Source organism: Vicugna pacos, chromosome 4 (genome assembly GCF_048564905.1).
Source record: "Vicugna pacos chromosome 4, VicPac4, whole genome shotgun sequence".
NCBI classification, from domain to species: Eukaryota; Metazoa; Chordata; class Mammalia; order Artiodactyla; family Camelidae; genus Vicugna; species Vicugna pacos.
The window spans coordinates 72,821,944-72,835,196 of NC_132990.1; the positions used below are offsets into that span (position 1 = coordinate 72,821,944).

At 45.8% G+C, this 13,253-nt stretch overlaps 1 protein-coding gene across 2 annotated transcripts in view; it reads left to right on the top strand.

Annotated features, from left to right (window-relative positions):
• Positions 1-13,253, top strand: part of STXBP1 (syntaxin binding protein 1) — a 62,284-nt gene that overhangs the window by 30,182 nt on the left and 18,849 nt on the right. For both annotated transcript variants that reach the window (XM_072960154.1, XM_072960153.1), the window contains exons 3-11: positions 276-357; positions 3,501-3,577; positions 4,413-4,491; positions 5,665-5,768; positions 7,405-7,553; positions 8,990-9,074; positions 9,845-9,975; positions 10,933-11,040; positions 12,071-12,131. In XM_072960154.1, coding sequence (XP_072816255.1) covers positions 276-357; positions 3,501-3,577; positions 4,413-4,491; positions 5,665-5,768; positions 7,405-7,553; positions 8,990-9,074; positions 9,845-9,975; positions 10,933-11,040; positions 12,071-12,131 — 876 coding nt within the window. The remainder of the gene's footprint in view (positions 1-275; positions 358-3,500; positions 3,578-4,412; positions 4,492-5,664; positions 5,769-7,404; positions 7,554-8,989; positions 9,075-9,844; positions 9,976-10,932; positions 11,041-12,070; positions 12,132-13,253) is intronic.

Consider the following 13,253-nt stretch of genomic DNA (forward strand, 5'->3'; position numbering starts at 1 on the left):
GCCGCCTCATGAAATGAAAACTGATTGGCCCTTGTAACTGCAGCAGAAAGCTTGCGGACCCACATTTTTCTCTCTCCTGTTGCCTGGGTTTATATCATTGAAGAAGGAGAGAAGTAGCCTTGTTTTAGCTTCCTCTCTCCACGTCTGGTCCGAAGGAAACATCGGTAACTCAGTACTCTGCATTTCTGGGCTCTTTTTGAAGTCTGATGCAGTCAGCGGGGGAGAAGGTCATAGCAGATGCCGGACAGGCTGTGAGCTGTGCCCTTTGCTTCCAGGTGCTGGTGGTGGACCAGCTGAGCATGAGGATGCTCTCCTCCTGCTGCAAGATGACGGACATCATGACGGAGGGGATAACAAGTGAGCGCGGCCTCCCCTCTGCCCTCCGGCAGCACTCAGCCTTCTCTGGGGTGTTCTTTCTCCTCCCTAGTCGTTGTTATCCCACTTGACTGTAGATCTTCCAACAACCTGGGTGGTAGTACTGTAAGTTCCTGAGAGAGACCCCAGGCTTTCTTGTTCATCGCTGAATCCCCGGCACCTAATCCAGTGTTAGATGCCCATTAAATATCTGGGAAATGAGGCCAAGAGGAAGGCTAAATCAACCGGGGGTAGGGGGGAAGCAGGCAGCCCACCCAAAAGGAAAAATGGGAAAAAGACCTAAATAGGCACTTAACAAAGAAAGAAATCCAAATGGCCAATAAATAACATGAAAAATTGCGCACCCTTATTAGTGGTCAGGGAATGCAAATAAAACCAGAGTGAGATACTACTATGCACTCAGATTGGAGTATTTAAACTATGATAACGCCAAGTGACAGCGAGGATATAGAAAAATGGGAACTCTGAGTGTCAGTTGGTTCAGCTACCTTCCAAAACACTTGGTGGTGCCTAGGAGAGTTGAGGGTATGTTTGTCCTGTAAGCCAGCAAGTCCACAGTTAGATGTGTGTCCTAGACAGCTCAGGCATGCATGTCCAGGATGCACATGCAGGGATGCTCTCAGAGCATTGCTCACAGTAGCCCCAGAGTGGGAATTTCCAAAACGTCCATCAGGAGTAGAATGCTAAATGAACTGTGGTACAGTCACACAGCAGAATATTATATAGCAAAGAAAAGGAACAAACTCCAACTACTTGCTCATTCTGAAGTGTGAATGAATACAATAAACATAGTGTTGGATAAGAAAAGCAAGATATGAAAGAGTACTTATGAGTCTGCTTTAATTTATGTAATGTTCAAAAACAGGCAGAGCTAAGATACACTGTTTTGAAATGCAGGGACAAGTGAGTCTTAAACAACCATAAAGAGAAGTGATTACGGTTCTTGTGGTGATGGTAGTTCTCTTTGGAGGGAAGAGAGGGAATGGTGATGAGGGAGGGGAATGAGGGTGGGGGAGAGCACTTCTGCGGTGCTGATGGGTTCTGTTTCCTGATGGGGTGCTGCTTATGCAGACATTTGCTTTATAATTGTTTGTATGTTTATGTTTTATTCAGTCTTTGGAATATGTGTTGTAATTTCACAATAATAGGTTTTTAAAACAAGTTAAATCACCTGCCCAAGGTCACTAGCCAGTGTCACATCTGAGACTAGGACGCAGACCTCCTGGCTCCTGTCCCAAGCTCTTTTTCACATTTGTGTGCAGTTCAAATCTAACTTAGGGGCCCCTATCAAGAGGGATCATGTATTTTGACCTGTAAAACAGCATTGCTTGAAAAGCAGTCTATTTTGAGGTAGTATTTCAAACAAGGAAGTTAACCTTTGCTTTTCCTCCTAAAAAACATTGGGAGGAGCATATCTATTGCAATGCAGCTCCCAATTTTTCCCCTGGAGACGACTTTATATGGTATGTGGCCCACAGACTACTGCTGGTCTTTGTCAAAATTACTGCTTTACCACAATTACAGGAGGAAGAGTAGGGAGGGTTGAGATTTTCATAAAGCTAAATGAATTTAATTTGAAAGTTTGTCCTGTATTCTAAGATTATATTTTTCCTATTATTTGGTGTTAAAATGTTTTAAAATTGTGAAAGTATGGTGATAATATAATGTGGATTTTCTTGTTGATTAAATTCTATGTGAAATATATATAAACAGGTAAATTAATTTGGGGAGTACAATCACACCTTGGATGTGATGCCTTCATTTATAAAAAACACATTTCCAAATCTAGTTTGTCTCTTACCAGAAACTGGAAAGGGAGTACGTAATTTTTGGTGTAACTTTTGGTCCTTCAGTGATCCAAGACCAGACTTGCCCCTGATTTGAGCTCACAAAGTTACTTTCCTCATTGAATTTTTTTAAACTTTTTTTCCCTCTATCACAAGTGTAACTGAGAAAAAGCCATAAATGCAGCTAATAAGCATCTAACAAAGCAGCAGCGCTGTCCTGCCCTCCCTCCTCCTCCTCCTCCCACCTCCCCCAGGGTCCATCACCCCAGAGGCGGCCGCTCTGCTTGTCCTCCTGGTTACTTTTTTGATATTTCTAAATAAGTGCTTAGACGATTATCTCTCGATTCGCGGATATTAGATGTTCTCTATTGACTTCCTGTGGTAGATAAGGGTTCAGTTCTCCCCTCCTGCACACAGTCTCTTCCCCATCCTAGAAGTTTTTTTTTTAATGTCCTTACTTGGCAAAATTTGAAATTAGGAAGCCTGTGTTGCCCCCCTGAAAAAATTATTGGCCCATGAAATTAAAAAATCTGCAACCACTGGTAAAGTAGGTGATTGATATTAATTTGAACATTATTCAGGATGAAAAGTCATTATAAATGTTACAAGGCATATTTCTAAAGTGATGCCTTCACTTGCTTACATCACCTGCACAGGAAGAACGGCACCGCATGATTGTCCTGCTCTCTCCAGTGCCAGAGGACAGTGCTGTGTGGTGATGCGTCCTAGGCTTTATCAGGTGACAAGTGAGGTGATGATTTTCCCAGAGGGCTTCTTTCCAGACGAAGCAGCTGATGTCCTGCAAAAGAAACAAGCAAACCAAACAACCTGCGGTTTGCTTTAACAAAATCTGATGCTTAGTCTTTGAACTATTGAGAGAAACACTCTAATACAGAGAATATATCTTCATGTGATGTGCAGAGGACAATGATAAAAGCCATCCAATTGTTGAAAAACAAGCCCAACGTGGAAATTCTAAAGGAATTGTGATTATCTCAGACAGATGAGAAAAAGACTGAAAGAAAAGGCAATTGAGTGTTCTTGATAGAATGAGGTAGCATTTCCCATTTTCAGTCAGGGCAGATCAAGGAATTAAACTGAAATGAGAGGTGGGAAGTATTTAGGTGATAAGATTTCAGGTTTTTTAAGTCTTGAGCATCCTGAGACAGTGGAATGTGGCAGCTCTAGGGACTAGGGATGGGGAGAATGAGTCTTTTTTCTCCCCCACCGTAGATTTTTGTTGCGCCAGTCTGAAGGTGGCCTCGCCCTGTGGCTTCTAGTTTCATGATCTCCAGTTGTGCTTTCTCATTCACTGTGGGCTGCTGTTCTGTTGTCTAGTTGTGGAAGACATCAACAAACGCAGAGAGCCGCTGCCCAGCCTGGAGGCCGTGTATCTCATCACTCCTTCTGAGAAGGTAAACCCTCCCCAGAAAGAGCTCTGGCCGAGGTTACACGTGCTGGCTTGGGGTCTGTGTGGCACAGCGTCTGACCTTTCTAGGCTAAGCACGCATTTAACACACTGCTCTGCTTAAGCATGCACCCCACAAATGGGGAAGTGGAGGGTGAAGAGGGCATTACGCTGTCTGCAGTATGGCCACTGCCCGGAAAGCCAGACCAGCTTTCCCGTTTCCCCCCGGCACCCCATCTCTAGTAGATGTCATTTTATCTAGTGATCCACCTGGAGAGCTTGGGCATTTATGCTTTCAGATTTATTTCATCAATATCCAGTTAGTATTCAAATTTACCTGTCTTATCATTTTGGGGGGTTGGTTCAAGTCAGCATCCAAACAAAGCCCACTGCCTTGCTTTTGATTGCTGGTTGTCTTAAGTCTCTTAATCTATGCAAGTTCCCCCCAGTTTTCATGTTTTCTTTTCACTTTTGGGAACTGGCTTATGTGTGAGTTTCTGCAGATACAACTTAAGTTGCCAGAACTTCATCGCCATGAATCGCCTGGCTTGTTTCTGACCAGTTTCCATTTTTGTGGGTCTCTTCTTAGGAACCCAAGTTTTGGTGACTCCAAAGAACCAGTGCTGTCATTCTGGGATGAGCTGGGTGGGTTTTGTTCATCCAAACTCTGAGATAATCCTAATGTTACGTCCTCAGAACTCAGTTATGGCCAAACACACAGCAGAAATCCCTTACTGTTGTGCATGAAGCTTGAAGCCTGCATGGATTTGATGCCATTCAGATTTAGGTTCCATTTGCTTCCAGAATTGAATTCAGTTGCCTGTTTTTTCCCCTCTCCACAGTCTGTCCACTCTCTCATCAGTGACTTTAAGGACCCACCGACCGCCAAGTACCGGGCTGCACATGTTTTCTTCACTGACTGTGAGTATGGCTGTCAGCTGCACCCCGACCTTCCCAGTCAGCCCTCCTGCACAACCAGACTGACCCACAACCAAGCCAAGTCAACAGGGAAGAAATGGGTTGTTCCCATGTTTGTCATGATCTTTTATTTTCTCTTCAGAAGACAAATTGCGTAAGAGATAAAAATAAACGCACACAAATACAAACCTACTAGGTCAGGCAATCATTCCTGATGAAAAATAACTCCTCTTCTCAGGGCCAGTGTGTTTAATGCTGAGAATAATTTTCCCATGCTAGCTTAGCGTTTCACTGTACAGACCTCCAGATACCACTATAAACTGCAGTGTATTTCCACCCATTTTTCAACTACATACTCTGGTGATATTTGTATCAGATAGAACTATATCACTGTCCTAGAATCTGTTTTCTTACTTTGTGGACGTTTTGTGCATGGAGCCTAGTGCAGAAGCATTTTGGTCGATCTTTGTAATATTAAGCAGAGAGAGATGAGTAGGGCTGGAGAGCTAACAGTTCACCCGGTGTTCTCTCTGGGGAAAGCCCCACAGAACTCACCACGGAGAAATGGGGAAAGGTTCTTGCAGAGAATAACTTTACACTCTTTGAAGATGGGTGGCAAAGAAAGCAGGTAGACAGCATTAGTAAGAAGAAGCCAGTAACACATTTCTAGGGATCTGAAGCTATTTGTTGGTCCAGGAGAGTCATGAGAAATCGTGGCTCTCCCACCAAGTGGGTCTTCTGTGCAGCTGAGTTCCTTAGAGGGCCTGGGGAAATGTCTGCATCACATTTCCCAAGGATTTTATTTTTCTTTACTTATTTTATTTTTCATAAGTATCTCAGATGTGTGGTGTTTGTTTATATTGCAGGCCTTTTCCTTATCTCCTTTCAGTCGCTCCTGGCTCTTTTTCTTCCTCTCCTTAATATCAGAAAATAGTTTTTATTAGCTTCCAATATCTCAGTCTTTCCTGCCATTTGTTCCTTTGTTATACATTGAGAGCCTCGTAGATGGTTTTATATTCCTTTTATACCCTAGAGATAGTAAGTTTCAGGATGGAATGAACTTTCTATTTGCCTTTTAAAAATCCTAATAAAATAAAGAATTCACCAGACATGTGTGACTGTTGAAATGAGCCAGCAAATGGACAGGAAAACCTACTGTCTTTTTCATTCTCGCAGCTTGTCCAGACGCCCTGTTTAACGAGCTGGTAAAATCTCGAGCAGCCAAAGTCATCAAAACTCTGACGGAAATCAACATTGCATTCCTCCCATATGAATCCCAGGTGAGGCTGCCTGAGGGGGCATAGAAAATCTGCATCCTGGTTATTCTATCAGGCCCAGTCTGAGCAGGAGGGGTGGGGTGTTGTAAAGAGAGTTGGGGAGGGAGTTGCTGAGTGGATGTTTATGTAATGGAAACAGTGTTCCTCATGAGTCGACCCAGGATGCCCTCATCTTACTCTCCGGTTCCTTCTGACTTTTTCCAGCCACTATGCCCTCTTGCTGTTCATTTCACCTCACTCACAGTGTTCACTCCTATTGGCTGCGTCCTTGAATAACCAGAAAGTAGCCAATCCAGAAAGAGCATGGCAGGAGGGGAGGGGAAGGGATCAGACAACACCCATCTGCTGCAAAGGAGACTGTTTTTATGTAGAGATAACCTCAGCTTGTCATGTGCTGAAGGAACAGATGGTAGCCTTCGTCATGATGAGCTGTTAACGCTTCACGTGCCAAAACCTCTCCCCTTGGGAAAAAAACAAAGTCAGTAAACCAGAAAAAGTGAGGCTGATCATGAGAGAATATACAAAATTTGTACCTTAGTATTTTAAGATTGTTAAAATGCCTCTTTCTAGCAAAGAAACAAAAATAACACAACTTTAATGCATTTTGTAGGGGTAAGAGATGCCTGTGGCATGTGGGTCTTTACACATCAGCTTCTAGTGCTGGACAGTGACCAGTTCTGAGGGGAGAAGAGATGGAAAAAATAAAGTGTGAATATTTTGAAAAGACAGCCTCTTTCCCTTCTCCCTTGGCCTAAAGCCTATTCCCAGCTCGAGGGCAGGGATTTTTTTTCCTCTGTGTGAGCCTGTCACCACTTGGACTGAACAAAATCCAACTTAAGCATATCCAACCGTATTATATTTCTTATATTTTTGAAAAGTAATAAACTTAAAAGAAAAAACAAACCCTCAGGTTTGCCAGATCAGGGTAGTTTACATAAGTGAGAGTCTAAGAGAGTACTGATAGCTGGCAGGCTAAGTAGTTTAAGAGGAAATTTTAAACTTCTAGAACCCTCAAAGAAAAAAGAAGAAAGAAAAATACCTGCAACATACTACTGAGGATAGGAATTTATTAAATCCATAAAAAGCTGCTTTATCTACCATAGTCACAGCACAGTTTCTAGCTTGTCCCTTATTTACTTGAACTTTTAAGGGCCAGTGACACAGACACAGGCACATGCCTGCCTCAGGGCCTTGGCACAGCCATCTCTCCTCAGGGAGTCCCCTGCTGGAGAGAAACCCTGCACCTCCTTCAAACCCTTGCTTAAATGTCCCCTCCTCAAGGGGGCCTGCTGTCCTCCCTGCCCAGCCTGCGGGCATTCTGTCCCTGCTTATTTATTATGTTCTCAGACTTGCCAGTTTCTCACATACCATAGGACTGACTTTTCATTATATGTATTGTTCATTGTCTGCCTTCTCCTATAAGATTGCACACTCCTTGAGGACAGTAACAGTTTGGTCACTAATGGTCACCAAGTGTTGAGCACAGTGCCTGGCACCCAGCAGATGCCCAGCCACATTTGTGGAATGAATGAAAAGCATTCTGTAGCCTCTACCGAGGTTGGAGAAGACTCTGACCGGTCACCATTCTGGATGCAAACAGGCCTGTATCTATATTTATATATATTTTCCCCCTTCTCAGGTGTATTCCTTGGATTCTGCTGACTCTTTCCAAAGCTTCTACAGTCCCCACAAGGCTCAGATGAAGAATCCTATCCTGGAGCGCCTGGCAGAGCAGATTGCGACTCTGTGTGCCACCCTGAAGGAGTACCCAGCCGTGCGGTACCGGGGGTAAGGCAGGGCACCGGCTTGCCTTCGGCGGCCTCCCGGGGGGCGGAGCAGGGAGCTTCCTCTGGCTCTACAGTGCCTCTGGCAGTTGTCTCCAGAAGCTCAAGATTTGAGCCTCTCACATTTATAATTATCTTCCAGTGTTTTTGTTACTTTCTAAATTTTATTATGAAATACACTAATACATACAGAAAAGGGCATGAAATACATATATTCAAGTATTGAATATCTAAGTGTGAACCACCATATATCTGCAGCCCAGGTTTCCTACAGTTTTTCATCTCTTTGTCACCTTTAAAAACAAATACCATCTTGCAAAGGATGTTTCAGAGTAAGATAAAATAGAGAAAATTCTCCGAAGGACGGAGTCCCCAGATTTTATGAAGTCATTCACTTTATATAAAAGTCACTTACCTGCCGTGTGCTAAGTGCTAGGCAGCGGGACTTAACCTGATGACACAGCCCCTGCCCTTTGAAGCCCCTGCTCCAGGCAGGTAGGTAAGGTGTGTACCAAAAGACGTGAGCATGAGCTGTGCACACCTACAGTACAGGCCTGCGACACCAGTGCCTTAGGACGATACAGGCCACAGGCCTGGGCACCTGGAGCAGGGAGAGGGCCCTTTGAGTTGAGAGGAGCAAGGACAGCTTCAGACCGGAGGTGACATCTGAGTTAGGTCCTGGAGGACGGGTTTGGATTTCAGTAGCCCGATGAGGAGCAGAGGGCGTTTTGTGTGGACACTGGGCTGAGCAGAAGCATAAAGTTAGGAAAACAAAGGGCGAGTTTGAGGAGGCTTGGGAGTCTTGTACGGTGTACTTGCAGGCAGTGGGGCAATGTGAAGCCATTTCTGGAAGCCTCGGATGCCAGATGTGGGATTCTGCCCTTCCGTGGTTCTCACTGGACAGCCTTTGGGGGATTTGCACAGGGGAGTGAAGGCAGTGCTGTGGGGGTGTGAAGACGTGGGTGTGAGCGAGAGTCACAGTCCCACAAGGAGAAGCCAGAGGCGGGTGGGGTCCCTGCGGCAGGAGCTGAGGACCTGAGCTGAAAGTGCCAGGCATCCTCACCGCCTGCTGGTCCGCAGGAATGTGCACCGCAGAGCAGCGCCTCCTCCCCGCCCTCCTTAGGGTACTCCTGACAGACAGAAGCCCACCTCCTGGCAGAGCAGTGGGGGTTTGCAGTTCACTCGTTGAGGGGCTGGGGCTGGGAGCAGTGCTGCAAGGAACTAGACAGTCATTTCTGTTCCAGGCAGTGAGCTAAGTGTTTTCTTTGTCATTTCTGACTGCACATGTAATATGAGTATATTCTCATTGTGGAAGAGCAGTGCAGATGAAGCTCGAGTCCCCCTTGACCCTTCCGTGCTGGCCTGCCTTCCTGCCTGAGGGCAGACAGCGCCGCCGACTGGGGCACCAGCCGCTCACCCTCTGCCGCTCTCCTTTGTCAGGGAATACAAGGATAATGCTTTGCTGGCTCAGCTAATCCAGGACAAGCTCGACGCCTACAAAGCTGATGACCCGACAATGGGGGAGGTGAGTCCTGACCTAGCCCACGCGTTTCTCGCCGAGCGACCACGGTGTTCGTGTGGCAGCCCGGGCACGGCTCGGTTTGGTTGCTCACAGAGCGTCCGTGAGCACCCCGTTCCCATGCAGTGAGCTCCCGGGAAACACTCAAGCCCTCGGGCAGGCAATACAGATTCTGCTCAGTGCAGCCCAGTGACCAGCTTGTTCCTGTTGGCTGAAACTTTCCCAGTATTAGCACTGGAAGTCCTGCGTCCATCCCTCAGATGGTACAGTATCAAAACCAGAAGATTGACATTGGTACATTCTCCAGACCTTATTCAGATTTCACTAGTTTGTACACATGCTCGTGTGTGTATATACAAGTCTGTGCAGTTTTATCACAAGTGTAGATTCACGTAACCATCACTGCAGTCAAGACACAGAACTGTTACATCACTATCTTTATTTAAGAACTGACAGCCCCAGATTCTGGGAACCCCCTCAGTCCCAGGCCGGCTGGATGGTGGGTCACCCTATTTATAGCTGAACCCAGGTGGCGCTCCCCTCCATAGGCTCACTTTGGACCTCAGCCACAGTTTTGGATCTGCTTCAGAGGACCCCCGTTATGAAATAGACACATGGCGTGTATCAGTGTCCCTGCAGTAAATGGACTTAGTGCTGTCTGAGTCAGAATTCACTTCCTGTGGCCACCTGTTACAGGGGGGGTAGCAGTGCTAGTTGGGGATGCTGGAGTCATGTGGGGTGGCTCCGGAAAGCATTCCCTGTGTCCTTCCTTCCAGGGACCAGACAAGGCTCGCTCCCAGCTCCTGATCCTGGACCGTGGTTTCGACCCCAGTTCACCCGTGCTTCATGAATTGACTTTTCAGGCGATGAGTTACGACCTGCTGCCTATTGAAAATGATGTATACAAGTAAGCACACGGACCCGGGGTGACTGCAGCTTTGCAAGTGAGCCGAACACACCTCCTAGGAAGGGCAGGTGCATTGATACAGTCTTGCTAAGCTTGCAGTCTCTTCTGTGAGGTCCCAAGTTCCCAGTTGTACCACCAGCCAGAAACTCCCACCCCTTTTTGGGGAGAACAGGAACTTTAGATCTTTAGTTTGTAGCCTGCTTGGGTGTGTTAGTATGTTGACTTTTGTGTGTGACAGCTTATCTTATTCAGAATTGAAACTTCTTAACTATAGATCATGAAATATGTTGATAAAATATACCAACAGGAGTTACTTACTGAATTTCATTTGCAGTTTTCTTCATTATAAATAACATTTTTCTTGGTAGCAATCATCAGAAACTCAGTCTCTAAAACTTACTTTTCTTTTTATGGGAACAGACTATACTGTTGTCATGTTATTTGTTTTATAATATTAATCATAAAGATAGTGGTTTCAAAATGAAGGGCCCCAAAATATGACTGAATCTCAGCTTTCCCCCTTTTGGTACTTCTAATACTTGCTTTCCTTTAGACATTCATGATTTCACATGTGAAAATTTGCTGAGGGCTGGTTGCAGGCAGCTGCGGAGTGCTATTTAGGTCCCACACATTTGAGATGGTATCCTGGTCCTTTCCCAGCAAAGAGCAAGCGCAGTCTCTGCCTTTCCCTTATAAGTGCCTCTGAACCCAGGTTCACGCCTGAACCAGGTGGCTCTGGTGGAGCACCTATCAGCTGAGCCTGGAGATTTTAAAACAGGACTTCAAGCCAGTTTGACACTGATTAGACCTTTGGGTATCTCCCTGCCCAAGAAATTGTTAGCCTTGTTAGATGCAGCAGACCTGACTCAGACAGTGACGCATCAGGTCATTCGGGTGAACATCAATCTGTTATAAAAGAGGGGGATGGATGAATTTTGTGGGACATCTCCCCTCTAGGTACGAGACAAGCGGCATCGGGGAGGCGCGAGTGAAGGAAGTGCTCCTGGACGAGGATGACGACCTCTGGATAGCGCTGCGCCACAAGCACATCGCGGAGGTGTCCCAGTAAGAGCCCCCAGGCCTCAGCCAGCCCCGCCCCTGCTCCAGGGCTCACCCCTCTGACCCGGGCGATCACAGTCGATGGTGCCCATTCTCAGGGCAACTTGAGCAGAGCTCACCAGTGGAGGAATTCATGCTTCAGCTTGGCCACATGCTAACCGGTGATGATGAGTGCCTTCTGTTATCTGAGCTCAGGCTACGCCGACTTCACGAAGTTAGAAAACCCATTCTGTGTTAGAATTGCTTTTAGAATTTTTAGAAAGCATTTGTAGCTCTCTCAGCAAAATGCTCTATAAACACTAAACACTTAAAGCCAGTTTGTTTCATTGAAAGATCCAGACTCCACTACACACAGTTTGAGTTTCTTTTATGTAGCTGATGTGTCCCCTTCCTCCCTGTTGTCATACCTAAAATTTCTGGGCAAGAGTTGATGTGCTGATCCATGTACTGAACCAGTACCTTGCTCTGAAAATGTTTCTAACACTGGAAAGTTTTTAATAAGACCTTTAAACTAGAGACAAGCCTGCTTTTGCAGAAGGACACATTCTGCTACATTGAGTTGGTGATAGCCTCAGGAAGTTCAAAAGGAAGAGAGAAGAAACTACAGCCTGGTCAGTTCTGTTGTTTAGAAAAGCGGTCTCCAAACTCTTTGGATCACTCAGCTTTAGAAAAATGTTAATTCCCATTTCCAGTATATAAGTTTATTTATGCATTAACCTTATGCTTTATTGTACCAATATGTTTATTTTACAGCATATACAAAAACATAAATTTGAAAAAGATAAGTAGCTGTTCTAGTATTTTCTTCTCTGTTCTCAAATCACCTTGTACATCCCGCTAGGGAGACCCCTGATCTAGAACATTAGGAAAATGATGTATCGCTGTCTCTCCTCTTAGAAAACCACTTTAAATGTGTAACTCCCGGAGCAGGAAAAGTCACCACGTGTTCCTAAAGGAAGGAGTATTCCTCCTGTAGCGCCCATACAGAGGCACTTGGTGCCGCCTTGAAGCTTAGCTGCCTCCTTCTCTCTTCCAGGGAAGTCACTCGTTCTCTGAAAGATTTTTCTTCTAGCAAGAGAATGAATACTGGAGAGAAGGTAAGCCTGTCCTCACGCTCCAGTGCCCTGTAGGTTAACCCTTGCTTTCTCCAGGGCACAGGGAGGATGCCTCCTCAGCACAGGACTAGTGAAAGGGGGCAGGGGACAGTCCTCTTTTCATCCGATAATTGTTTTGCTTTATTTTTGTATTCCAGATTGAGATCTGGAGCCCCCCCCCTTTTTTTTGTATTTGTAGAGAGCTGCTTTTTGTTACCCTGAGGAGTAATGTTTACTGTTTTGGATCATGATACACTTTAAGCCAGGAGAATTTATGGAACCTTTTTTGGCTCGTGGTAGAATTAGGATTCCCTTACTTACCTGGGCTTCTCCTTATCCTGATGTTTATCGGAGGGTTTACTCCTCTTAGTCAAGGGAAATGCAGCTCTGATTGTGTCACTCCCTTGCTTAAAACCTGGTGGTGACTTCCTCATCCCAGCAGAACCAAACCCCACCATGGACACGCCTTGCAGCGCCCAGGTCATCAGGCCCCATGGACTCTAGTCTCATCTCTGCCTCCTTCCTCCTTGCACCCTTGCTCAAGCCATGTTTGAATTCCTTGCCTGGCCCTTGCCTTGTCAGATCCCTGTCCCTTGGCTCAGGCATCGTTTTCTCTGGGAAACCAGGGAGGTGCCTCTGCTCTGTGCACCCACGCTGGTGATTCCTCCAAGAGTGCTGAGCCGCTCGGTTGTGATGGCTCCCCTGCTCGATGTCAGCTCCGTGAAGGCAGAGATTCTTTTTTGTTGTTTTCGTCCTTGTGTCTCCAGCACCTTAAAGTGCCTAGTATGTAGTAGTCATTCGATCAATTTTTGTCAGCTACGTGAGTGGGATTAGGTGGGTCACCCAATTAGAAAGTAAACAGACCCCTCCACCTGTCAGGGTGCAGATTCAAGCCTTTTCTCCCCTTCTGCCTACTTTCTACCGATCTACACACCTGCAGCCTTTCTGCTGGGCTGAAATGTGGACCTGATGCCAAGACCACTTGAGCTGAGTATGCAGAAAAGCGGTATATAGAGGAAAAATTGTTCTTCCCTGGCAAGAATTGTGCTCTCAATAACTTTCTAGTCCAGTAAATAAAATACAACTTTGCTAGACTTCAGAGTTCAGTTCCCCACCTGTGAGACA